The sequence below is a fragment of the Sorex fumeus genome, unplaced genomic scaffold, assembly GCF_029834395.1.
Source record: "Sorex fumeus unplaced genomic scaffold, SorFum_2.1 ptg000018l, whole genome shotgun sequence".
Lineage (NCBI taxonomy): Eukaryota > Metazoa > Chordata > Mammalia > Eulipotyphla > Soricidae > Sorex > Sorex fumeus.
Window position 1 is genome coordinate 23650265 of NW_026606075.1, and position 27253 is coordinate 23677517.

Below are 27253 nucleotides of genomic sequence, written 5' to 3' on the forward strand. Positions count from 1 at the left end.
TTTTTATTTTTTATTAGTGAGACATCATGAGGTACAATTGTAGACTTACAAATTTTTGTGCTTGGGTTTCAATTATGCAATGATGAAATACCCATCCCTCCACCAGTGCCTATTCCCACCACCACAGATGCTATTTTAATTATTACTGCTTTGTAGTAGAGTTTAACATTAGGGAGGTTGATTCCTCCCATTTTCTTTTTTCCCAAGAATTGCTTTAGCTACTCATGGGTGCTTTTTGTTCCATATGAATTTCAGGAGTGTTTGCTCCATTTCTTGGGAGAATGTCATGGGTATCATCATAGTGATCACATTGAATTTGTACAATGCTTTGGGGAGTATTGCCATTTTGACAGTGTTAATTCTCCCTATCCATGAGCAGGGGATATCTTTCCATTTCCTTGTGTCCTCTTTTAATAAAAAGAGGAATACAAAAAAATAAAAACTGCAAAACGCTACTTCAGGAAATGTCCTGAAATAGCATTTTGCAGTTTTCTTTGTACAGGTCTTTTATTTCCTTAGTTAAGCTAATTCCTAGGTAGTTGATTTTCTGGGGCACAATTGTGATTGGGATTTTTTTTTTTCATGTCACTTTCTTCTCACTATTTGGGTATAGGAAAGCCATGGACCTTTGGGTATTGATTTTATAGCCTGCAACTTTACTATACAAGTGTATTGTTTCGAGGAGTTTTTTGGCAGAGGTTTTAGGGTTCTCTAAGTATAGTATCATATTATCTGCGAATAGTGAGAGCTTGATTTCTTTCTTTCCTACCTGAATGCCCTTAATATCTTTTTCTTGCCTAACTGCTATTGCAAGTACTTCCAGTACTATATTGAACAGCAGTGGCAAGAGTGGGCATCCTTGTCTCGTCCCTGATCTTAGAGGGAAGGCTCTCAGTTTTTTCCCCATTGAGGATGATGCTTGCTGTCACTATTACTGTCATTGTCCTCCCGTTGTTCATTGAGTTGCTCAAGCGGGCCCAGTAACGTCTCCATTGTGACAGTTGTTACTGTGTTTGCCATATCAAATATGTCATGGGTAGCTTGCCAGGCTTTGCCGTGCAGGCAAGATACTCTTGGTAGCTTGCCGGGCTCTCCGAGAAGGGTGGAGGAATCGAACTTAGGTTGGCCATGTTGGCCGCTTGCAAGTCAAATGCCTTACCCGCTGTGCTATCGCTCCAGCCTGTACTTGCTGTAGGCTTGTGGTAGATGACTTTAACTATATTGAGGAAAGTTCCCTCTATACCCATTTTGGCAAGGGTTTTCATCATAAACAGGTACTGGATCTTGTCCAATGCTTTCTCTTCATCTATTGATATGATCAAATGGTTTTTATCTTTTCTTTTGTTGATACGGATTATGTTGTTTGATTTCTGAATGTTAAACCATCCTTTCATCCCCTGGATGAATTCCACTTGGCCATGATGTATGATCTTTTTGACGAGTTGTTGAATTCTGTTTGCTAGTGTTTTGTTGAGAATCTTCACATCTGTGTTCATCAGGGGCATCGGCCTGTGGTTTTCTTTTCTGGTGTTGTCTTTGTTTCCTTTTGGTATTAGAAAGATATGAGTTTCATAGAAACTGTTTGGGAGAGTTTCTGTTTCTTCAATTTCCTGGAAAAGCTTGAGAAGAACTGGCAGTAGGTCCTCTTTAACTGTTTGGAAAAATTCGCTAGTGAATCCATCTGGACCTGGGCTTTTGTTTTTGGGAAGACTTTTGATTACAGTTTCAATTTCCTTGATGTGAATAGATCTATTCAGGCACTCTAGATCTTCTTGATTCAGCCTTAGGAGATTATAGGAATCCAGGAATTTATCTATTTCTTCTAGGTTCTCTTGTTTCGTGGTATACAGACGTTCAAAGTAGTCTCTGATGATCTTTTGAATTTCTTTGGTTTCTGTTGTGATATCCCCCTTCTCATTTCTGATTCGGTTTATTAGGGTTCTCTCTCTTTCTTTCTTTGTGAATCTTGCTAGTGGTTTATCTATCTTGTTTATTTTCTTGAAGAACAGCTCTTGGTTTCATTGATCGTTTGGATTTATTTATTTATTTATTTGTTTGGTTTCCATGTCATGATTTCTGCTCTAAGATTTATGATCTCTTTCCTTCTGCCTGGTTTGGGCTCCTTTTGTTGGTCTTTGTCTAAGATCTTGAGCTGTGAAGTCAAGTTATTTATGTGGGCCCTTTCTTCCTTCCTGAGAAATGCTTGCAGAGCTATGCTATATATTTTCCCCTTTACATGGCTTTAGCTGCATCCCATAGGTTCTGGTAGCTCATTTCTTCATTCTCATTTGTTTCCAGGTATCTTTTTATTTTGTCCTTGACTTCCTTCTTGACCCATTCGTTGTTCAACATTGAGTTGTTTAATTTCCAGGTATTTGATTTGCTTCTCCGTGTCTGTGTGTGATTCATTTCTATTCTCAGTGCATCGTGGTTTGAAAAGGTTGTTAATACTATTTCTATCTTCTTGATTTTATTGAGGTATGTTTTGTATCCTTGCACATGGTCTGTTTTGGAAAATGTTCCGTGTGCACTGGTGAAGAATGTGTATTCTGCTTTTTGGGGTGTAAAGCCTTGTATAGGTCTATAAGCTCTCTCTCTTCCATTTCTTTCTTTAAAGCCAATGTTTCCTTGCTGAGTTTTGTTCTTGTTTATCTACTCAGAGGTGATAAGCCGATGTTGAAGTCTCTGGCTACTATTTTGGTGCTGGCAATGTCCTCCTTAAAATCTGTTAGCATTTGTTTTAAATATTTAGCTTTTCCCTCATTAGGCGTGTATACATTTAAGAGTGTGATTTCTTCGTGTTGTACGTTTCCCTTGATGAATAGAAATGACCTTTTCTGTCCCTTCTAATCTTTTTCGATGTGAAATTTTTGTTGTCGGATACTAGTATGGCCACTCCAGCTTTTGTGAGGGGGTTGTTTACTTGCAGGGTTGTTTTCTATCCTTTGACTTTGAGTTGTGTTTGTGCTGATTGTTCAGATGTGTTTCTTGCAGGCAGCAGAATGTTGGGTTCTGTCTCTGAATCCATTTTACCACGCTGTGTCTCTTAATTGGTGAATTTAGACCATTGACATTGAGAGAGATTATTGTTACGGGGTTTTGTGTCATCTTTCTGTAAGGGTTTGTTGTGCTTGTAGGGGTTTGTCTTGTCTCACAGTATCCCCTTTGGCCCTTCTTTTAGGTTAGGTTTTGAGTCGATGAAGTTCCTGAGCTGTTGTTTTTCTGGAAAATAGTGTACCATTCTTCAAGTTCGAGTGAGAGTTTAGCCGGATAGAGTATTCTTGGTGAAGCATTCATTTCAGTGAATTTTTTCGCTATATCCCACCATTTCCTTCAGGCTTGGAGTGTTTCCTCTGATAGATCTGCTGTGAGTCTAAGGGGTGCTCCTTTGTATGTGATTTCCTTCTTTGACCTTGCTGCTTGCAGTATTGTGTCTCTATTGGTGGCATTGATCATTCTAACTATGATATGTCTTGGAATGTTTTTGTTAGGGTCTCCTTTAGCTGGCACCCTTTGGGCTCCTTGAATCTGAATGGCTGCATTGTCCAGCTCTGGGAATTTTTCAGCAGTGATTTGTTTAACTGTGTTTTACCACGCACACTTCTACAGAAGCCATTTCTGCGGAACTTTCCAATTTCTGCTCTCATTTCTTCCCGTAATTTCTCGATTGTTTCTCTCATGTCCTCCTTTAATTTACTGGATATCTGTCTCACTGTTTCATTGAGTTCATTGAACATCATAATGACTTCATATCTGAATTCTTTCTCAGAGTGGTCTCTTGGATTAGTAGCACTTACTGAAGCTTCTGGACTCTATTCATTGTCCTTCCCATGTGGTAGGGATTTGCATTGTTTCTTCATGTTGGTGTACAGTTATGAGGACTGAGATGTTACACGAGATTTCTGGGTATGAGTAAACTATCTGGGGCCGCGTGAGCGTTGGACCACCCAAAAATAGGCAATGCACACTTCTGCAGAAGCCATGCCTACTTCTGAAGAGGCCACCACCCCACAGGTATCTGGTGTGTGTGGGGGGTGCATCCTGGGGGGGAAGAAGACTTTCACAGTGTTGGGGAAGAACAGGAAGAGACTCAGGGATGCTGAGCGTTCCAGGGTCCCAGAGGACGCCTGGGGCGCGTGTGCTGAGAAAGCCAAGTCCTGGGTTCGAATACTGACAGATTTACTGACCTGGAGGGGGGAAGAAGACCAGCACAGCTTTGGGGACGAACAGGAAGAGGCTCAGGGATGCTGAGCATCCCAGGGTCCTAGAGAATGCCTGGGGCGCATGTGCAGAGAAAGCCAAGTCCCGGGTTCGAATACTGACAGATTTACTGCCGGGGGGGGGTGATGGGGGAGAAGACTGGCACAGCATTGGGGACGAACAGGAAGGGGCCAAGAAACATTATTTTTAAAGTAAAGTTTTTTGTTGTTTCACATTTTGTTGTACGATTTTTTTTTAATGTCTACCTTTTACTTTTCAGAGATTACCTGGAGGTTGCAAGAGTTTAGGGTTATCCCATTTCTCACACGTGGTTCATGAAATAAACTTTAGTTTTAGAACAAACTCTGATGAATTAAAAATTTTATAGGGGCCAGAGAGATAATACAGGGATTAAGGTACATGCCTTACATGCACACTGGCCCCAGTTTAATCCCTTGCACCACAAGTGCTCCCTCTACCCTGCCCCCAAGCATTGCTAGGCAGAGCTTTGGAGCCCCTCAGTATCACCGTGACAGTCTGATAATCCCTGGCTCTCCAGGTCCCTGGGAGCAGCAGCACGTTCTCAGTTCAATCGTCATTCTGAATGGCAAACCTGATGACACCCTGGGCCTACTACGTACAACTTGGGAGCTCCCACTGCATCCCTGGCAAAAATAAAGCTGAAACAAAAATACAGATGATGCTTGACTTAAATCTACATTAGGTGACAGTCATTAAGAATGTTAAAGCATAAAAATAACTTACTGATAAGCTGATATTAGAGAAAAGAAAGCTCGGAAATAATTTTAATGTGCTTTATAAACTATATTAAAAATGGTAAGGCCAATACTACTGGCAAGAAGGTAGACTGTGCATTCTATAGTTACCAGTGTTCTTAGGATTATGGATTCCACTCAGCATGTCATTTGTTCTTATATTTCTTAGGACATTCCCATAATCAAAAGTAAATGAGCTTTGCTTACAAATACAACTCATTCAATAGAATTGCTGATGTGTAGCCTAGTTTGTAAAAGCCTTGAAGAAAGCTCCCAAACTTCCAAATTCAAGACTAAAACTCTTCAAGCTCAGAGGCTGACTGTTACACTATGGATGTTCCTTACTGCTGCTGTCACCTCATCCCAACTATTTCAACAGCCCACAATATTTGACTTCCTGTATCTCTTAACTCCAGTTCAGTCTATGTTCATTTTTGGTCAACATTTACTGAAACAAAATTTTCACCTTTTTCCCATAATTTTGACAATAAGATTAAAACAAAAATATCTACTCACAATTCTTTGAAAGTGATTTTAATATATTTAGTGGTCTCAAATACATTGCAGAAAAAAAGGGGAAGAAACTCTGGTATATAATTAAGTAAGCAGGGAACCTAAACATACTGGACAAAAGTAGAAAGTTCCTTGAATTGTGTTACAATTTAAGAACAATTTTGATTGGAAAATAGTACTGTAGCACTGTCATACCATTGTTCATTGATTTGCTCGACCGGGCCCAATAACATTGTGAGACTTGTTGTTACTGTGCTTGGCATATCAAATACGTCATGGGTAGCTTGCCTGGCTAAGCGTGCAGGCAAGATACCCTCGGTAGCTTGCTGGGCTCTCTGAGTGGGGTCGAGGAATCGAACTCGGGTCAGCTGTTCGGCCATGTGCAAGGCAAATGCCCTTCCCGCTGTGCTATCGCTGCAGCCCTCCAAAAATTAAATTTGCTCGAGCGGGCCCAGTAACGTCTCCATTGGAGACTTTGTTGTTACTGTGTTTGGCATATCGAATAATCTCGGTAGCTTGCCAGGCTCTCCGAGAGGGACGGAGGAATCAAACTCGGGTCGGCCATGTTGGCTGCGTGCAAGGCAGACGCCCTACCCGCTGTGCTATCGCTCCAGCCCTCCAAAAATTAAATTAGTGAGTATAAAATAATTTTTTTTGCTCACCACCAATGTATATATAAAGGGTCTAAATCTCAAGTATCAGAAAACTTGTAATCACTTCAAAGTATTTATAGGTAAATTTTCGTATTCATAGACTTTGGCAAACTAAACAGGAAATACGTCATGGGTGTTTGTTTTTGTTTTTGTTTTTCATTTTGTGGGGAAAGAATGGTTCTTTCAAGTTGTGCTTGGGAGGCCCAGGGCCCTCCTTTGATTCTTAGGACCAGTGTGGTGCTGCTTGGGCCTTGTGCTGCCAAGGCTGGACATTAGCCAGGACACCCCGGCCATGTGTTGGGACCTCCAGCACTGCACTCAGTGAGTGATGCTCTGGGAACCACATGGTGCTGGGGATTAAATTGGGATTGGCTGCGTGCACGGTATATATGTACTATGAATCTGGTCCCTTTAATTAAAAATATTTAAGACATTTGACTCCATCAAGCCTTTCGTTATAAACTTCTGGATAACTGAAAGCATGATCTGTAGAATGACAACTGAAATAACACTATAAAGAAAGAAACCGGACAAACCTAATAGAATGTTTGTTTAGATTTGAGAGATTTGAAGATATATTAAAAACTGGGGCCAGAGATAAGGTACTGGCTTTGCATGTGGCCAACACTGGCACCACACATATGGTCCTCTGGGTATCACCAGGAGTGTCCTGAGAACAGAGCCAGGAGTAGGCCAGAACACCATTAGGGTGTAAGGGTTGCCCCTGCCCACTAGAAAAATTCACCTCCCCCCCCCCCCACACACACACACAGTTTCTTTTTCTTTTCAATTGTTTCTTCCTTATATTTGCCCATTTTTTTTCTTCTTGGTGAGCTTTCCCTTTGCACTCAAGGATTCTTTTGCAGTGTTTGTCCAGTGCTAGTCTAGTGACAAGCACCTTACTGGGGTCAGTGTCCAGAAGAACACTTGTACCACTCACCCTTTACCACTGGGCTTGTTCAGTGCAGATGGCATATTTCTCTTGGTGCCAAATTGCTGACATGTAGAGTACCTCACGTAACCAACCTTTCGGATGGGCATGGAGTGACCGTTGCACTTCTGTCCCAACTGTTTGTAAAGAGAGACATCATCTTTCAGTGAGCTTGGAAGGTGCACTTAGATCTTTGATCATTCTTGCTCCAGTCAGAGGCCACAAAGGGTTGAAATTCATTTTGGACTCTACAACCTCAGTAAGAATTGCAAAGGTGAAGAGAGCACATCAGTCTCCTTAAAACTGCCTCTCAGGTTTCCAAGCTAAACAGATATTTTGGACTGATTATCAGATCCAGCGCGGCCAGCCACTATCAAGCAGCAGAAAAATAGGGACATTCTTCCAAAAAACCAAAGAATATATTTTTCAGAGAGGTGAGGGATCCTTCCAATGATTCTTAAAACCGCTTCAGGTGCCAGGGACTACACAGGGCACCAGAAGCCTTAGTCCCTATACTATCTCTGTGCCTTCAATATCCTGAACTCTTCCTTAAAAAATTACCAATTAACAAGACTACAAATGTAAATGAAGTTTAAGAGGCATGTAACTACCAAAGCAAATAGTCTAATTTAAACCTGGAGCTTGACTTGAAATGTGTATAAATAAATAAATGCCCCACTAACAAACTCAAAAATAAGATCTTAAGAAAAAAGACACTGAACTTAGGAGTTTGAGGGATAATTCAGCAAATAGGGTGCTCGCTTTGCATTTTGCCTCCCTGGGTTCAATCCCTGACACCCCGAGTGGTTCCCTGAGCATAGAGCCAGTAGTAAGCCCTGAGCACCACCAGGCTTATTTGTTAAATAAATAAAATTAATCGCCCAAGTAGAAATCAGGTAGTATTACTATAACTTCTGAGCCACAGATGGGTTTTGTAACTTCTGTGTTCTTACAGTTTTCACTGTTTAACAGGTCACTTTCTGTGATTAGGAAGCTGGACTTTTGTTTTCTGGATCTGAGTATAGAGGCATATAAGGGAAATGGTTCTCTTATCAATTTTAGGGCAGAGAAATTATGATAACCCTTAAAAAGACTTGGAACTCGAGGTCTACATTTTGAAAGACAAGAGCATTTCAAATACTGCTGTCATAGAGGAATTGTTTTTAAGTAGAATTCCTTCAGTTACAACTTAAATACTTTTCCTTCATTTTAGCCTCCTTGCTAGTTCCTGAAATGTCTGACTTCATTTTTAAGGGGTGTAGCACCATCCTCAGAGGTGGGATTTGAAGTGTTACAGCAAGCTTTGCCATGTGCTGGTTGTCAGATATTGGGTGGTTCATTTAACTCTGTTTTATTTTCTGAGGATGTAATCATTTCCTAGGACTCCTGTGACAAATTACTGCAAAATGTAAAATCACGGAAAGTTATTAGCATGTTTCGGAAGACTAGAAGTTCATAAAGGTGTCAACAGGGTTGGTACCTTCTGGAAGCTCTAAGGGAGAAAGTTTTTTTGTGTAATGTAAAATCACTGCAGCCTGAGTGCCCTGACCATTGCCCAGGTGCTCAGGGGCATACAGAGTGGCCCCTGATGATGCTTAGGGTCACCTTCATATTGCTGCTTTCCTCTGCGTCTCTGTCGTTTTCAGCCTCTTAATTCAGGCCCACACTAGCTCAGAATGTTCTCATCTTAATTTTTGTCTTAATAACAAACATTTGTTAAGTCTCTGTTTCCAAATAAAGGTCACAGTCAGAAGGTAGACATGACGCTTTCAGGGCCACTCATTCAGTCTGCCACACAAGGTGACAACATAGAGTTTTATAGGAGTGAAGAGAAATAATATGTAAGTTTACTCCTTGAAGCCGTGCTGCTGTCTTCACACTTCTAAACTGTTTTCCTGTTTTCTCTTTTAGGTGGTCATGGCAGTCGCCCAGCTATATTGGCACATAGCACCAAAATCTGAAGCCAGTATTATTTCTAAATCACTAGTGCGTTTACTTCGTAGCAATCGGTAGGACATGATTTTACATGTTTTGTTTTTCTTCTGTGTTCTGGCAGAAGTAATCTTTAACGAATACTCTCTTTTTTCCAACATTTAATACATAGCTTTGTGTATTTTATCAGTGGGATTACTTAAATGGATTATCCTAAGGGTGTTTATATAATTTATCTTATACTAATTTTCTCTATCATTCCAATTTTAGTATATATGCTGCCAAATATTGGGACTGGAGCCATAGCACAGCGGGTAGGGTGTTTTCCTTGCATGAGACCGACCTGGGTTTGACTTCTCCATCCCTCTCGGAGAGCCCCACAAGCTACCGAGAGTATCCCGCCAGCACGGCAGAGCCTGGCAAGCTCTCCGTGGCGTATTTGATATGCCAAAAACAGTAACAACAAGTCTCACAATGGAGACATTACTGGTGCCCGCTCGAGCAAATCGATGAACAGATAAATATTGAAGTTCAGTTAACCTCAAGTCCAAGAAGATTGAAAATATTGCTGTCACACACTATATATGGTCACCCACTCTAGTGGTAGCGTTTGATATTTCTTGGTTTTAGAATAATATTTAGGAGTTCTAGTAAATCTGAAAAATTTTTGAAAAACATTCAAAAAGTATAGTAACATTGTCATACTGACTTACTTAGTATTATGATATGATTGTATAAATGCAGTAGGCATCCTAAATTATGTAGTCTTTGAGAAATTTATTACTTCCTATAAAGTTCAATAATTTATTCCTGGTGTTTGCTAAATTTAAAAAGAGATACTTGTTCTTTGGGGTGCAGGATTCCCAAGTTGTGCTCAGGGATCCAGGGGCTATCTTAAGCAATTTTTAGACAACTGAATCATTTGTTTGATAATAGGGTGCTGACAGAGGAATGCTGCATTGCTGAGGACCTGCAGTGTGGGGACCACTAGGCCAAACCTGGTGGTGCTGGGGCCCTCTAGGGCTATACTTAGCAATGCTCAGAGTGTCATCTGATTATCAGGGATCAAACCTGAGCGTGCCCATATCCCTGTGCTGTCTTCCCTGTCTCAAGACCAATATTAATAGCTATTTATTTTAAAGTAAAGTAATTATGCTTTGGAGTTGGAGAGATAATACAGCCGGGGACCATATGGAGGGCCAGGGATTGAACCCTAGTTGGCCATGGGCAAGGCAAGTGCCCTACTAGCTGTACTATCTCTTATGCCCTATAATTTTATCCTAAACTTGAACTTAAGACCACAACTTTAAAAGCTCTAGTCTGGTAATTGCTGTTGCTTAGTGAGATATTATTTCCTCTGTTTTTGTTCTTTCCTTTAACTTTACATGTAGTCATTCTTTTATCATTTTTCAACTCAGTTATTTTTTTATGTCTAGTTCAAAGAGTATCAATGATGGCACTACATTTGAATTTTAGAATCAAATCTTATTAGGTTTTTTTCAAAAAATATATATTTTCAAGAAGGTGTAAGTTTTTAAAATTTACTAAAATATTTTCAACATTAGAATTGTGTTTGTTTGTTTGGTTTTTTTTGTCTTTTTTTTTTTTAGGGTCACACCCAGCGATGCTCAGGGTTTACTCCTGGATTTGCACTCAGGATTCACTCCTGGCAGTGCTGGGGGACCATATAGGATGCTGGAGATGGAACGAGGGTCGGCTGCATGCAAGGCAAATGCCCTACCCACTGTACTATCGTTCTGGCCCCTAGAATTGTATTCAGAAGTTCTATTCATTAAAACACTCGTTGCTAATGTATTTTTCTTTTATGTCTGTATACTTAAATCTTTTTCATTGGAAAATATACCCAGTAAAAATTCTTATTTAATTTGCAGGGAAGTACAGTACATTGTCCTACAGAATATAGCAACTATGTCAATTCAAAGAAAGGTATGTACATAATGAACATAGTTCAAGAGAGAAGTAAATGTATTTGTATGTAAACATCATTCTATTTTTTTTTTTTTTTGTAATCTAGGGTATGTTTGAACCATATCTGAAGAGTTTCTATGTTAGGTCCACAGATCCAACTATGATCAAAATACTGAAGGTATGGACACCTGCCTTTGTTTTTCATATACTCTGATGCAGATTTGCTTTGAAGATGTTCTACATCTGCACAAGGATGCTTTAGAAAACAAACAATCAAAAAATAGATTCATTTAGTTATTTCCTTTTACATTCTAGACCATATTATTGTTTACCAGATACTGTCTTATATTCTGATATATCAAAGTTAAGAATACCTACACCTTTAATAATTCACAGTTTACTGAAGGAAAATGACATGTAAATAGATAGTTTTAGTGCTATATTTTAAATAGTAAAAAGATTTGATTTGAGTGCTATGGGAGAAAGGTGGGACCTAGTTTTTAAATTGGTCACACAAGATTTGGGGAAAAGATGCTTGAATGAACTTGAAAGTATAACATTTACTGAAGCTTTTTGGTAGGTAGTAGAGTAAGAGATTATCAGGTTTAGAAAAGGCTTGTTAATTTATGCTAACCTCAAAGAACTATTGTTAATAATTGTTAAATTATTGTCATAGAATGATGACTATAATATAGTATAGAGACATATAGCCATAATAAATAAATTTGTAAGCTAGAAAAATAAGTGAAATGAAATAGAAATTTTAAAAACGATCAATCCATGTAAAATTACATATAAAATCGATTTAATATGGGAGTCATAGCAAACAAATAGAGATGCTAAATAGTAAAACAATAGATTATTTATATAGATACAGGTTTTAGGGGCCAGAGAGATTGTACAAGGGATAGGGCACTTGCCTTATATATGACCAACCTGGGTTTGATTCCCCAGCTCTCCTTTGGTCTCTTAAGCACAGCAGGAGTTATCTCATAGCACAGATCTAAGAATAAGCCCCAAATACTGATGGTATGACCCAATCTTCCCATCTATCACTGAATCCGTCACTGAACTTCCTCCAAAACAAAAAAAAAAAAACAGAAAAAGGAAAAATCCCCACAAAAATAAAACTGAATTTAATCATAAAATCTGACACTCCTAAATTGAAATAATTATCTTTTGGTTGAATTTCAATTCACTATTGAACACATCCATTTTATTTGTATTTATGGCTTAGAATAGCAATAGTCTTACAACATCTTTCTTTGTTTTCCTACCAAAGCTTGAAATTTTGACAAACTTGGCAAATGAAACCAACATATCAACTCTTCTTCGAGAATTTCAGGTTTGTATACAGTTTGCTCCCTGGTTTCTCCATGTGTTTGTCTTCTCACTGTCATAGACCACTTTTTTGTTTTGCTTTTGTTTTGGGGTCACACCCGGCAATGCTTAGGGGTTACCCCTGTTCTGCACTCAGGAATCACTCCTGGCAGGCTTGGGTGACCATATGGGGTACTGGAGATTGAACCACTGTTGGGCTATTTACCCACTATACTCTTTCTCCAGCCCTGTCACAGACAACTCTTGACCACTCTCAGACTTAAGATTGACGTCTTTTGTTGCAGATAAAGAAACACGTATGCTAATGGTTGAGATGTTTGTTGCCCAGCTCTATATTCCCCCGAAAATGTGGTTCCAAATGACTTCATGGATATGATGCCCTGCTTAGTAGAAGGGTCAGCCCTGAAGACTGGGAGATGGACAGAGCAGGAGCAAGTGTCGTGTCAGTACAGAGGCTTCAGCAACTTTTCTGAAATTTTCTTTTTTAAAAAAGAATTTTTTATTTTTTGCTTTTTTTGTGTCACACCTGGCGATGCCTAGGGGTTACTCCTGGCTCTGCACTCAGGAATTACTCCTGGCGGTGCTCAGGGGACCATATGGGATGCTGGGAATTGAACTCAGGATGGCCGCATGCAAGGCAAAACTCCTTACGCGCTGTGCTATTCCTCCAGCCCCTAAAAAAATTTTTTTTAAAAACAGACTGCCACATGCTACATAGGAGTCATTAGAGTTTTGTCAACTTCCAACCTTTAATAGCTTCAATTTTTTTGGTCATAATATTTCTATAACCTATATTAGATTTCTTTTAGCTATTTGGACATAATTTATTTCCTCTTAGCTGTATGATCTTATCCTCTTCAACATGTCCATGGTTTGTGATTTTTATAATTGCATTATTGTACTTCCATATCATACTTTTTCTATAAAAACTTCCTGTACAGTCAAGATAGTTTCAAGTCATGCTAACTTACACATAAGAAAACACAGTACCTCGAGCTCTCATCTGATTAACTATAGCTAGCTATTGAACCTTATTTGAATTTAATTTTTACTTTGTTTTTATACTTTGCCGTGTTTATTTAAAATGGTTTTAAAATTTTGGTCTTTGTGTGTGTACTTGTCCCTTTTCTTGTTGTCATCTGTGGTCTATTTCAGTTTCCTTTGCTGTCATCTTTCTTCCTGTGTCTCCTTTACAAGGGCTGGAGGGGGTCAGTCCCAGGAATCTTCAGACATTGTGTAATTGCATAGAGGTGACACATTTGGGTCTGTTTCAGAGTGTTGGTGCGCTAGGCGTTTCATTTTTCATCAAGGAAATCAGTCAAATGTTTTATTATGTATCCATTTTGTACCTGTCTTTTTATATCTTGTTTTTATATTTGAGTTGTGTTCACAGTTGTGTATGCCTGCCTTATAATAACTTTTTGAGTAAAAATCTCATGTTTGTATGAAACTAGGGGGAACTTTTTGCTTTTATTTTTTATAGGGGCCACCCCATTGGTGCATGGGGCCTGGGGGCCAGCGCAGGTCTCATGGTGTAGTGCCTGCATCAGCACAGGCTGTGCCAGGGGCAGCCCCAGGGCCTCACAGTGGGCTCTGTCTCTTTGAGCCATGTACCTGGCCTCTTAAAACTGTTTGAAAGACAACTGCTTTTTTTTTTTTTTGACATAGCTCTAATTTGTTTAATTCTCCCAAATTTAATTACATTCTTGGTAATATTTTCACTAAGTATGTGCTTAGACATTCTTACATTTTCTCTTGTTTAATTTATATATGTGTGTGTTTAATTTAAGCACCATTTTGTATATTATACCTATATCATTTTATATATGTATATATATAATGGTGCCTAAATTAACACTGGACATGCATGTTCAATAAATAACCAGTGTTAATTTCACATTATATACTTTTTGAGGATGACAATTAAAAAATTTCAGTTTTAGTTGGCATTTTAGATTCTGTTTATGCATATTATATAAATATAATATGTAAACAAAAAGATCATTTATGTAAGTAGAAACACAACTATTTTTGTAGTAGACAAGTTGTTTCTGATGTGTAGTATTTGGGAGGTATATTAAATTTTTGTGAAGGCTTTCTAAATTCTGTTGTTAATTTAGTGATTTTTTTGGGGAGTGGGCTACATTCAGCAGTGCTTAGAATTTATTCCTGGTTCTGTGTTCAGGGATGATTCATGGTGGTCCTTGGGGTACCATTTGGGGTTCTAGGGATCAAACTCAGCTCCACCCTGTGCAAGGCAAGTGCCTTATGTGCTGTTTTCTTGCTCCGGCCCCCTTATTTTTAAGTTTGTATAGTTTTAGGCTTTTGTTTGTTTGTTTGTTTAAGGAATGTGGTCTTTGATTTCGTTTTAAATTGAGTTTTTATGAAGTCTATTGCAGGGCTGCTGTTTTAGTAACAATTCCTGTAGTTGTACAAGCATTTAGATGCCATTTGAAAATAAAATTGTTGTCAGTGGTCCTTTTCCTCTTCTTCACCCCACTATTAGATTTAGTATCTTATGAAAAAGCAACCTTTTTCCCCTCACTTAGATTCACGAATGCTGCTGGTTTAATGAACTGAAACCTCCAAACAGAGAGTGTCATCATCTCTTTCACTTAAACTAATTGCTGCCTTTGGGTGACTGCATTTCACTATCTGTTTTGGAGTCACAAGCCATTGTGGCCACAGGTGAATGAACCTGACCTGACGTGTGTCTCTTCTGTAGGCACAGCCTTTAAGTTAAAAAACAAAAAAAAAACAAACAACAACAAAAATCCTTAATTAAACTAACATAAGCATAGCTCTTATTTTCCTATGACTGAGACCCTGTATTCTAGAATTTTTTAATGTTAACAGAATTTAAGGTAATGGGGAATTTTTTTTTGTACGCTTGATGATACCAAAGTATAATTCATTGAAATTCTGTTTTTAGACCTATGTAAAGAGCCAGGATAAACTCTTTGCCGCAGCCACTATTCAAACCATAGGCCGCTGTGCAACCAACATCTCAGAGGTCTCTGACACGTGCCTCAATGGCCTGGTGTGCCTGCTCTCCAACAGGGATGGTAAGTTTATGGTTCCATTTCGTTTTTAAGTACTTTTGCATTCGCCTTTTCTTAGTATAAAATTGTAAAAAAGTAAAATCAAATAAGGTTACACTTAGTTTTTCTCGGACGATCAGTGGCATGGTTGTGACAAGTACCATCTTTTACTGTGTAATCACCGCCACCACTTAATTGTCACACCCAGGTTTTTTTTTTCGGTAGCCAGGGAACAGCTTTAAAAAAGTCTTGACATAATGGTTGCACCTGCCTTTTTGGGGAAAAAAACGCATAAAATTTAACAATTATGTTATGAAATACAGTAGTATTTTTCCTTTGAAATAATATACCACATAAAAACACACACAAACACAAATGGTGTTTATCTCATCTCAGTTGAACTGAGAAAATGAAATTATTTTATTTTTCTTTATCGCACTTTGATCACCTTCATGGTACCATTTCTACAGAGGTCCTATTTTGCTGCTTTTTTAGGGTATATAAATCATGTATAATATTAGTTCACCTGTAGAGGGTGCTAAAAGCAGGCAAATAACTAACAGAGAAAGGGCTAGATCAGATAAGTATATAAAATGCAAAGCTTCAAAATTTTTTTTTTTTAGAAATTCACCTACTGATTTCATATTCAAAATTAATTGGATTGAAGGCATCAGTTGGAATAGATTTATGACACTAAGCTAAACAGTGCCTAAACATTTTGTAAAACTGGCTGGGTAATACCCAGTAAAACATGTAATCTTGATTGCGTACCATTCTTTAGTGAAATGTCAATTGGTCCTGTGGTTTATAGTAAATGAAGAAAGAAAAATAACAAGAAAAGAGTTACTTTTAATCTTTATTGTAATTGTTATTTGCTTAAATATTAAGTTTTTGTGAAATATTCAAAGTTATAGAATTTTAAATGTAGTTAATGCCATATCTAGACATGGATTTGTCTAGAAAAATTGATTGTATTTGAAAAATAGCTTACTATAGCAGTCTTATTAGCCCTAATCATTGTTCCACATAGATTTCTTTATAAAACTGTAACATTGTTTTAAGTACTTTGATAAAAAATTAAATTTATCATCAAATAGCAATGAATTTTAATGCGAACATAAAATTATAGACTTGTATCTTGAGCTAAAAATATGGATAGAACATTTTTCATAGTCATTATTAAAACTTCAAGTAAGCGGCAATAAAAATACCAGTGAAATAGATAATTTAAAAAAATCTGACTGTAGAAAGTAGCAAAGAGAGCCTGCTAAATGTCATCCATCTTATATACTTTCAGACTCTAACACATTTTTATTTCATGTCATGCTTTAAAATGTGACTTTTATAAGACATGTTTTGACTTCCCTGTACCTCAATAGTGACATTCTAGTTGACCTAATAAAACATAGTTCTTGAGAGGTAGGGGAGATGCTCCAAGGGCTGGAACACATGCTTCATGTGTAGAAGCCCCAGCTTTGATCCCAGCACTGTGTGGTCCCCTAAGAACTGCCATAAGTGACCACCACCCTTCCCCCCTCCCCCCCAAGCACTGCCAGGTGTGACTCCAAAATGAAGCAAAACACAATCCTTAGGAAAAGTAGTTTTAGAGCATTAAACTTAGTGAACTAATGTTTACCAAGGTAATTGTTCTTTTAAAATTTAGTTTCCTACAGTAAAAGTACCAATTTTATTTAAATTTATTTAAGTACCAATTTTATTTATTTAAACCTTGTATGTGTATCTGTGTGTGTGTGTGCAGACGCGCACACACACACACACACACTAGGTTTCTCAATTTCATTTTTGACCCCTTTTTCTTATAAAGATTTTCGAATGAATTTTAGAGCAATTATTTCCACATAAGCTTTTTAGCACTAATTTAACTTCTAAAAAAATATTTTTTATTGACTTTGAACTAAAAGATGAATATTCTACCCCTGTAAGACTTTTAAGATAAGAATAGATTGTTTCATAATTAGATAATGGCGGACTAATATAAACTGTTATCACTCTTAAAAGGTAGGAGGATTTATTCATTTAAAGTCTGATAGTTTAATGTTTAGGCTTTTGTTTTTGGTAAATTAAAACCTTAAAGTAATGGATTCTTTTTTCTACTGTTTGAATGTTAAGAAACTTGAAAGGTTAGACTGGTTGTGTAATCATCATTTACCCAGAATATCTGATCTCCTAACTTTCTCCTATGAACTTACGCTTTTGTGTTTTGGAAATTTGACCCAGTCAGAGTTATTGATAGAACAAAATTCGTAAAGAACAAGTATCATTAAGGAATAATGCATTTCTTATTTTTAAAGTAAAAAATGGCCAATCCTAGACTGGGGATGTGGTTCAAGCATGTGTCCTTCAGGTGTGAAGCTCTGCATTCTGTCTTGATAGTGCATCCTCTACCTCCTCCTCCGCCCAACATGCTGGGAATGATCCCCACAATAATTAAAAAATTTAAGAAGACAAATTCTGGGATTGGGGAGATAGTTCAAGGGTTAGGGGCATGTACTTTGCTAGTGCAGGAATCTGAATCCCATCTTTGATGCCTTGTAGCCCCCTGAGCACTATGTGCGAGGTATGGCTTTCGGAGCCCTGAGCTTCCCCATCCCCACCCTAATCCCCAGTACTACTAAACATCAAGCAGCACCATGTTCCCAAACCCTGATATTGACCCTTCAGCTGGAGTTGGCCAGATACTGCCTGCGTGTCTTTAATACTGATTATAAGACTACGTACTCTCCTCAAAAGTAGTCAGTTCTGACAATAGAACCCCCCTTTTTCTGTTAATAAATGTGCTTTTAGGAATAAATGCTATGAATTTTCTTACTTTGTTGAAGCTCCAAAATGGGTAGGGATCTTGGACACTTTGGTGGTGAGTGAAGTAATTGCCAAAAACATAAATGTCAACACCATTGGAAACACATTACCTTAACTCTAATAATGTTCTTAAATTTTTTTAAAAGTAATTAAAAACCACTATCATCCTGTTGTTCATCAATTTGCTCGAGTGGTTGCCAATAACGTCTCCATTCATCCTAGTCACGTGCTAGTGTAGCCCGATGGCATATTGGGGGCTCTTTCACAGGGTCAGGGAATGAGGACCATCATTGTTACTGTTTCTGGCATATTGAGTACGCCACAGGTTGCTTGCCAGGCTCTGCCATGTGGGCGGAATACTCTAGTAGCTTGCCGGGCTCTCCGAGAGGGATGGAGACTTTTTGGGCAGCCTCTAATCACCTTTATAGGTGTTCCAAGTGAGGCATATATGCAGGCAAGATACTCTCAGTAGCTGGCTGGGTTCTCCGAAAGCGAGAACTAGACAATAAGAGGTAATTAAAAATAGTAATTAAAAATAGTGAAATAGAAATCTTTTGAGGCTCTAGAAGTTTATGTGGTTCTTTTTGTTAATATGCATAGCTCATATTAACTGTTTTGGGGGTAATTTTGGTTTTGGGACCACACAGCAGAGTTTGGGGACTCCTCTCAGTTACTGGAATAGCAGCAGGATCGGCAGCATGCAGGGCAAACTCCTTCGCTCCCCGTACTGTCTCTCTGGCCCTCTCATCACCACTTTAATGCTTCAAGGCAACACAGGTGTGACAGTGTTTAGATGGCATTGTTTTTACGTAGATTTAATTTGTTTTCTCTTGGCTCTGTTGGGTCTTTTGTTTGTTTTAACGTTGGTGACTTCTCTTTCCTTAGCATGAAGCGAATCTTAAAAGAAGCTGCCTTGAAACAGTCTGGCATTATTTATTTATTTATTTTTGCTTTTTGGGTCACACCCAGCGATGCTCAGGGGTTACTCCTGGCTCATGCACTCAGAAATTACTCCTGGCGGTGCTCGGGGGACCATATGGGATGCTGGGAATCGAACCCGGGTTGGCCATGTTGGCTTCGTGCAAGGCAAACTCCCTACCCGCTATTCTATCGCTCCAGCCCCAGTCTGGCATTATTTTCCAAGATCAATTTGACTGATTTAAGAATCTTTTTTATAGAAATCTTTTTCCATTTGCTTGAAATAATTTAATTCCCTAAGATAGTTTTCTTTAGGTAATGTATTAGCATTTGCTTATCTATGTAACCTTACCATCTACTGTAAAAGTATAGCGAACTATTTTTTTGTTTTGTTTAGATTTTTGTAATTCAGTAAACTTTTTTATTGAGGACTTGGCCCAGTTGTGGTATTTATTAAATTAGAAGAAGAATTAGATAGAATCGTTTAGCCCATTACAGGTTCCAATTCTGAGTCCATAGTCTAATGGAGGGAGACAGTCATATAAAACAAGTGTATTATATAGTTCTCCTGTATATCGATCTCTTACTCTGTTCTCTGTTGCCAGCCCTCTCCCTACATGCAGAACCAAATGACCTTCCTTTTAACATTACCTTGCATACATTTTTCCATCTTCAGATTCTTTGTTTGTAAAATGAGTGTAATAGTTAGCTGTACTAATCCTAAGGACATAAAACTCAAGTTAACTTCTGACCAGAGCTATAAAATGATGAATTTGTGCTTGTTTTAAGTCACTAGGTTTGTAATAATCTGTAACAGCTCAATAGCAAACTAACGTGGTACTAAAGGGTAAATAATGCCGGATATGTATTTCAGCTATTGCTAATCCTATTCCTGCAAATGGATAATTTAAATCACACATTTCCTGCTTACTTAGGTTAATTTTGCAATGTGTTATAAAAATATAAATGTTTAGCCTATGAAATCTTTAAAACCACTCTTATCTTACTTTGCATAATGCTCACTTGTATAACCACTGCATTTTTTCCAACTAGAATGTAAGTGTGATGAGATCAGGGTCTCATTCCAATTTATCTTTGTTTTCCTTATAGTTCCTGGAGGTAGTCTTTATAAAAATAATAATTTATTGTAGTAACTTAAGGATTAAAGATCAGATTTTGCATTCTGATTCTGAGTTTAATTTCTTGAAAAAATCAAATTAAGTCAAGCGTATCTCTTCATCTTTGCAATGATGCCAATAAGGTACCTGCCATATGAAATTATGAGAAGAAAATGATATTTTATTAAATGAAACATAAATATTAATTTATTATTCTTTAGAAAAATGGGGTATATAGTTTATGGTATATGTGTTTAATAATTAGATTGATAATAAATTTTACTTTTATGGTGGGAGGGAGTGCAGTGGGATGATACGAAGGTAAGGTGCATGCATTGCCTGCCCAACCTAGGTTTGACCCCCAGCAATTTACACAGCTCCCCGAGATCACCAAGAGTGATCTCTGGGCACAGAGTCAGGAATAAGTCATAAGCACCACCAGATGTAGCCCCAAACTAGAAAACAAAACAAAGAACAGTATTTTAGAGCACTCGTTATAAATCAGAGATGCTTGTGTATTATCAGAGCATGTAACCTCACTTTGCTTTTGATATAAAGAAACAGTGACTAGATAAGTCTATCATAAGTTAGAAAACTGTAATAATTATAAATTAAAGTATACTCTTCTGCTTAAGGATGTTCACCCAAATATTTACTTATTTGGAGCTCTTGGGGGGAGGGCCTCAGTGGTGGTGCTAGTGGTGCTTGAAGCCAGAGAGATATAACTGCTGAAGGACCATGAGTAACAAGGGATTGCACTCAGGGCTTTGTGCATGCATGATACAGATCCTACCATTTTTTGAGCCATATTGCCCAGAAATTTAAGGGTATAGGCATGGTTATACTTTTTGCCTCATTGTTTAAGACATGTTGAGCTAATTAGAAAGAATGAAAAAGAATGAAGTTACATTTTGTCAGGCATATTGCATTTGAATTTAATTACATATATTTAAAATGAATGATCCCTGTCTTTTTCAGAAATAGTTGTTGCAGAAAGCGTGGTTGTCATTAAAAAATTACTACAGATGCAACCTGCACAGCACGGTGAAATTATTAAACATATGGCCAAACTCTTGGACAGTATCTCTGTGAGTATCAATAAGAAAACTAAAACTTTAGTGGAATTTTACAAATCTGTAATTTACAAATTATAGTCTTAGTCATCCTGAAGTATACTGATTAAGACAATTCACGTTTATGGATGGAAACTCTGGTTCTCATATTCTATACTATTATAGAAGGCAATTTTACATCTGAAAAGAAGGAAATACAGAATGGACCTTGCAGTTTTCTACTAAAATTGAAGAAAACGTAAACTTCATAGATTTTGTATGGATAGTTAGCTGTGTGCCTGTGTATCTGTACATGTGTTTGTTTGTACTTATATTTATATGTATACGTATAATGCATATTTGAGTATACAAAAAATCTGTTTCTCAGCACAGTCGTTGGAGATGCCCCAGATGTAATATCCCAAAAATAAACAGAGATACCTAGTTACTAAGATCATGCTTTATATTTAGATATAATTTTTTATTTTAAGAAGTCACCTTTTAATATGATATAATTAAATGTTTTATGTATTCATAAGATTGTAGGTTCATTATAGAACATTCTTATCATTCCCAAAATATAGTTCCGTGTCCTTTCTTTCTGAAGCCACGGAGAACCAGTAAATCAACGTCTTGCCTCTGCATTTAGATTTCATGTAAATAGAATTATAGGATATCTTAGTAGTAACAGGATATTCATGGTTTCAAAGTATATCTTGTAAGGTTCTTAATTACCACAGTGAAATAGCGACTTTGTTTTACAGTGAAGAAATCCAGCAGACACCACCTGAACCAAATGAATATAGTTAAGTGGCAAGATGTGCCTTCTAATTTGATAATTGAATATTGCTCAGCATCAAGTCTGCTAAATGCCTGTCAGAAGTGAATGATTTATTTAATATATGGTTTTATGAAACAGAACCATATGGAGGGTGGGGGGGGGGCGCTCTACAAAACAACTCTTTTAAAATGCAAATGCCCAAAAAGTAGAGGAAGATTGAAGAATTCAGGGTCACCAAGATAACGCAAAGGATGAGCGTGTATGCTTTGCTTGCAGAGGCTCTTTTCAGCCTGTACACAATCCCCAGGACTGCATGGTCCCCCTAGCCAGGAGCGACCCCTGAAGAATGCCTGAGAAGTGGTTTTGGTATAGCACAAAACCCAGAATTTAAAACAAACAAAAGTTGAGGAACTTATCACTATAACAACATTTAAAGGAATATGACAACTATAATGTCATGTACACTTGGGTTTTTTTTTGCTCTAACGAATTTTCTTGGGATAATTGGCTCCCAGTAAAGCCTGTGTATTAGGTAATGTCTTCATTTCCTCAGTTTTAGATAAACTTACTGTGACTATGGGATTACTTTTGTTATTAAGAAGTTTGCACAAATATAGGTAGGGTTTCTTTTGTAGCTTTTATTCATTCAGAAAACAAAATGGGTGTATACACACAAACACACACACACACATATAATTATATATAAAGGAGAGAGAAAGCTAAAGCAAATTGGTAAAATGTTTCACTGGAGAGATAGTACTGGGTAAGGTACTTGCTTTGCATGCTGCCCACCTGAGTCTGATCCCCAGCACTGTATATTGTCCCTCTATCCCTACCAGGAGTGATCCCTGAGCACAGAGCTCTTTAGCTCGGAGTAAAAACCCTGAGCACCACAGGGTATAGGACATCCTCCCCCGCGCCCCCCCCCCCCCCCATAAAATGAAACAAAATAATAAAACACAGTACTTTTTAAATTGAACTGCTTATGGAATGATCCATGAAGTCTTTCTTTGTGTCTGTGACTGCCATGGTCAGCCAGGATTCATTGTTTTCGCAGATTTGTTAATTGGTTAAAATGGCATTGGAAGCTGTCTTCTGGGAGAAGGTTTAAAAAGTGCACTTAGCTACTTGCTCAGGGCATTTAGCATCAAGAATTGGGTAAAGTGACTTACAATCAGTTTGTCTTTAATAATACTGAAAAGCAGAGGTTCATAAAGAAATGTTTTATCTGTATGTTTGTATTATTAGATTGGTTTTAGTTAGAGTTCCAGTTTTTCCTGTGGTTGAAAAGACCATGAAAGTGACTCATTTTCTTAATTAGTCTTTCTTTCAGTTGCTTCAGTTCCTTGAAAGGAATGGCTGTGGATTCATAGTTCCGGTGGTATAGAAATGGAAGCTTTATGACTTAATTAGAGAAGAGAGGGAGGGCTGAAATCTGAAAATCATGGTTTGGATATAAGCCAGTATATAAAAACACTTGGCTTATCAGTTTATTAAGCTTTTAAATAAAAGATTGTCACCTTTTATATAAATAAACTTATGTATATATCCCTGTATTTTATTTCATGTTGTTGGTTTTTCCAGTATTTTCTTGGAAATTGTATTGTCTCAGATCTTCAAGCCCTGGGATAATAGCCTGCCCTTTCCCTCATTCTCTGATCACCACCCTGCTACCTTGAGATTTTTATTCTGAGCCTTAAAATTTGACTTTTCAAAAAGAAGCTTTTAAATTATAAAACTTGTTGGTGGTTACCAAAAGGGAAAAGAGAAGCAGTACATAAATTGGATCAAAGGGGACAGTTACATGGTTCTGGATAGGATTTGACTTTTAGAGATAAATCCAATACACACATCTTGATTTCTTAATGATGCACACCCAAAACACATGCAGTGCTGCAGTGCGATGTTCGTTAAATAAAGAAAAATAAATAGAATTTTTTTATTTTCCCAAGAGTTATATTTTAAATGATATATGAATTATGAATGTTTAGAGTATATTTAAATAGTGTTAATTTAATATTAGCATAGTAATGAATTGGAATATAAACAGTCTTTTAAAACTTTTTTGGGATTGTCTTTTTAATTGCAAAAAAAGAATTATAAGTGTATTACCAGAAGAAAATTACTTAATGTGGGTAATAGATTATGATATATCACAGAATTCTAATTTTTATAGCAGCAATATATAATAAAATAGTTAGGAAAAATAAATCTAGCATAACTGAAATCTGAAGTTGCCCATATATTCTTATTTAGAAGTACTTTTTTATTATGGTGGACAACTTGAATTGCTCCATACTGGAAAATTTAATGTACCACTCAATTACTATTCTTTAGCCCAATTTAAAATAATGGATTGGGAGTAAGGCCTTAATGCAGTGTAACCTTTGGAACATTAGAAATAACCTCTTTCTTTCTAGAAATCAGTATACAGTAAAGATACCAGATTTATCATAGTGCATGAATACATTTGAGGTAGCATTTAGATCTTTTTTCCTTAATTATGCATAAGTATACATATTTCTCCTTTCTTACTAAGCTTATTTCATATTAAAGATAATACTGTTAAAACATTAAAAATAAATATTTTTAATTTTAAAGCTTTTTAGTGATCTCATTTGATTATGAGTAAAGAGTCAACTTAGGTGTATCCTAATTTTGTACTATTTCATAAAATGGATATTTTGAAAGAATTTGAGATGGTGATTATCATGATACAATTTCAACTATAGAAAAGCCCTTATTCTCACTTCTTTGAGAGTTCTATAAAACTATGAAAAAATTTGAGGAATTGGGAAAGGATTTATAAAAAGAGTATTTTCTCTTTTCATGATCCTTCCTGTTAATAATAGCCACGGTTTTCTTAATTTATTATAAAAGCAGCAGATTTTCTGAAGTAGGTGAAAATGTTCACAAAAGCTAATTTACATACCCCTTCAAATTCCCTTTGGAAGAGCGGAAGATACAAATAAACAAGTCGTCATAAAACTAATTTGCATACTCTAAAATGCTGGTCTTAATGGTACTGATGGAAGGCATCCAATTTGCTGCAAAGCAATTATTTTTAAGGAACAAATTATATTGAAATGTGCTTTATTTAAAATTTTTCCAAAATGAAGTATTGTGAAGTTAATTTTATCCCTGAGTCCTTTGTTGGTGACCAAATCATAGACCTGGACTTAGGATCGTATGGGAGAACTTGATGACATTGTCATTTTTATGTACATGCCACAGAGGCAAAAAGCGACAGTTTTGACTTGGAATTGTTGCTTGTAGTGGGTCTGTTCTTTTTTCCTTTATTATCCATGGGTTCTTGAAATAAAGTTTGCAAACCACCTGCCTCGGGATTGACCTGGGCTCCTTCATAAAATGTGAATTCTGAGACTCTACCACAAAGCTAAACTGCCCTGCAGTTTTAGCAAAAACCCTGGATACTATTTCTGGGCAGAGAGGCTTGAAGGCCAGTGTTCTGGAGCAGGGGTTTATGAATACATTTTGTAAATGTTTAAATAACAGATAACTTTAGCTGGGTGATCTTTGTTAAAATTTCTCACCTATTCTAGTATATCATGAAAACAGAAGCCAAAACTAGATGGTTGGTGTGATTTGTCCAAGAATGTGCTGATTTCTGATCTCCAAAGTTCTAGACCACAGTCTTTTTCTCTGAACATTTTCTGTGCTAATATTTAATAAAGTGGGTTTATCTTATTTGTAAGCATGCAATTTGCTTTTAATATTAGGTTCCCGTGGCTCGGGCAAGTATTCTTTGGCTAATTGGAGAGAACTGTGAACGAGTTCCTAAAATTGCCCCTGATGTGTTGAGGAAGATGGCTAAAAGTTTCACTAGTGAAGATGACCTGGTTAAACTGCAGATTTTAAACTTGGGAGCAAAATTGTATTTAACTAATTCCAAGCAGGTAAGCGTCTATTCCTTAGTCTACCTATATGGCCTGGTCTCTGTTTTCTGATCGGACATCAATGTCTATTTTTTGTGTGCGTCTGTCCATTCGCCACCACTTTTGAGCGTCCTGTTTAGGATTCTACATCAGTGGATAATTGTCCAGTAGTAATAGGGACTAAAACCCAGCTAAAAAATAAAATCATTTGAAGTGCTGTCATAGAGCTATTGAAATCCAGCGGAACTCCAGAGAACAGTATTAGCTCTTAAGAACAAGATTCTTAGAGTGTGTGAAGAGTGGTTTCCTGCAGAGAATAAGAAAGGAGGAGAGCAGAGAGTTGGTTGTGAAAGAGCTTGGTGCTTTCAGGAAGCTGAAGAAGCTGGGTCTGGAGGTGGACACCACCAGGGCTTTGAGGGGCAAGTGCTTGTGAGTCATGCCCTTCGGGTGAAGAGGAAGCCATTCAGTATTTTTAATAGTGGTGTAATGTACCTGATTTTCCATTTAGAGTATTTTGTTTTCTTAATCACTTGACTCTTTGAGGAACCATGTTGGTAAGAGGAATTGCCTCTATGTGTGAAATTGTAGAACTGCCTCCGTGTATATAATCAGGACCTTCTCATCCTTCTTCCCTGATCTAAATTGCTATTCTCCATGGGTGGAGAACCGTCCTGATGAGGGAGAATGGAAAGGATTCGTGCTCATTTGCTGCTAGGCTCCTGTTAGGCTTTACGCTCTGTATCCTGTCTCCATTTCTCTCTCAATTTTCCTTCCTCTGTAACGCTGCCACTATGATCCCCCTCACCCCACATTTCATTTTTTTCTGTCTCTGTTTTGGTCCCTTCTTTGTCCAAAATATTCTTGCCCAGATACCTGGCCTCCTTCACATATGCACTTCACCCCCACCCATGGCCGTCTACTGTCTGTCTGTCACTCTTTCCTCTCTCAGCAGTTTGTTTCTCTTTTGTATTGGCTCTGTCTTCCTCTGTTTATGTTCCTCTTCATACTGCTTTCTCTGATGCCCTTCAGTCTTCACTTGCTCTCTACTCTGCTGTTCAGTCTCCTCAGGTTGGTGCCTTACCTTCATTTATGTATGTCTTGGGATTTTCTTCATCCCAAATTATAACATAAGTTTTATATGTGTGTGTGTGTGTGTATATATATGTATATATATATGCTGCTTTTTTTGGCATATAAAATTTATGACCAGTATGAATACTCTGAACCTCTTCCTATGATTTTTATTTATGCTGATATTTTAAGTCATCTTTGGAAGGATTGTGTTAATCATTTTCAGTCATCATGTAAATTTATTCAGAGATGCTTTTTAAAACTGAGGAAGAGAAAAGAAA

At 37.4% G+C, this 27253-nt stretch overlaps 1 protein-coding gene across 2 annotated transcripts in view; it reads left to right on the top strand.

Moving 5' to 3' along the window:
* The window catches only part of AP3B1 (adaptor related protein complex 3 subunit beta 1), a 239032-nt gene that overhangs the window by 91613 nt on the left and 120166 nt on the right, over positions 1–27253 (top strand). For both annotated transcript variants that reach the window (XR_008792195.1, XM_056112560.1), the window contains exons 9-15: positions 8985–9082; positions 10898–10952; positions 11041–11112; positions 12217–12279; positions 15208–15340; positions 21151–21260; positions 25746–25922. Coding sequence is in view for 1 of the 2 variants with exons in the window: in XM_056112560.1 (XP_055968535.1) it covers positions 8985–9082; positions 10898–10952; positions 11041–11112; positions 12217–12279; positions 15208–15340; positions 21151–21260; positions 25746–25922 (708 nt within the window). In the remaining variant the exon portion in view is untranslated. The remainder of the gene's footprint in view (positions 1–8984; positions 9083–10897; positions 10953–11040; positions 11113–12216; positions 12280–15207; positions 15341–21150; positions 21261–25745; positions 25923–27253) is intronic.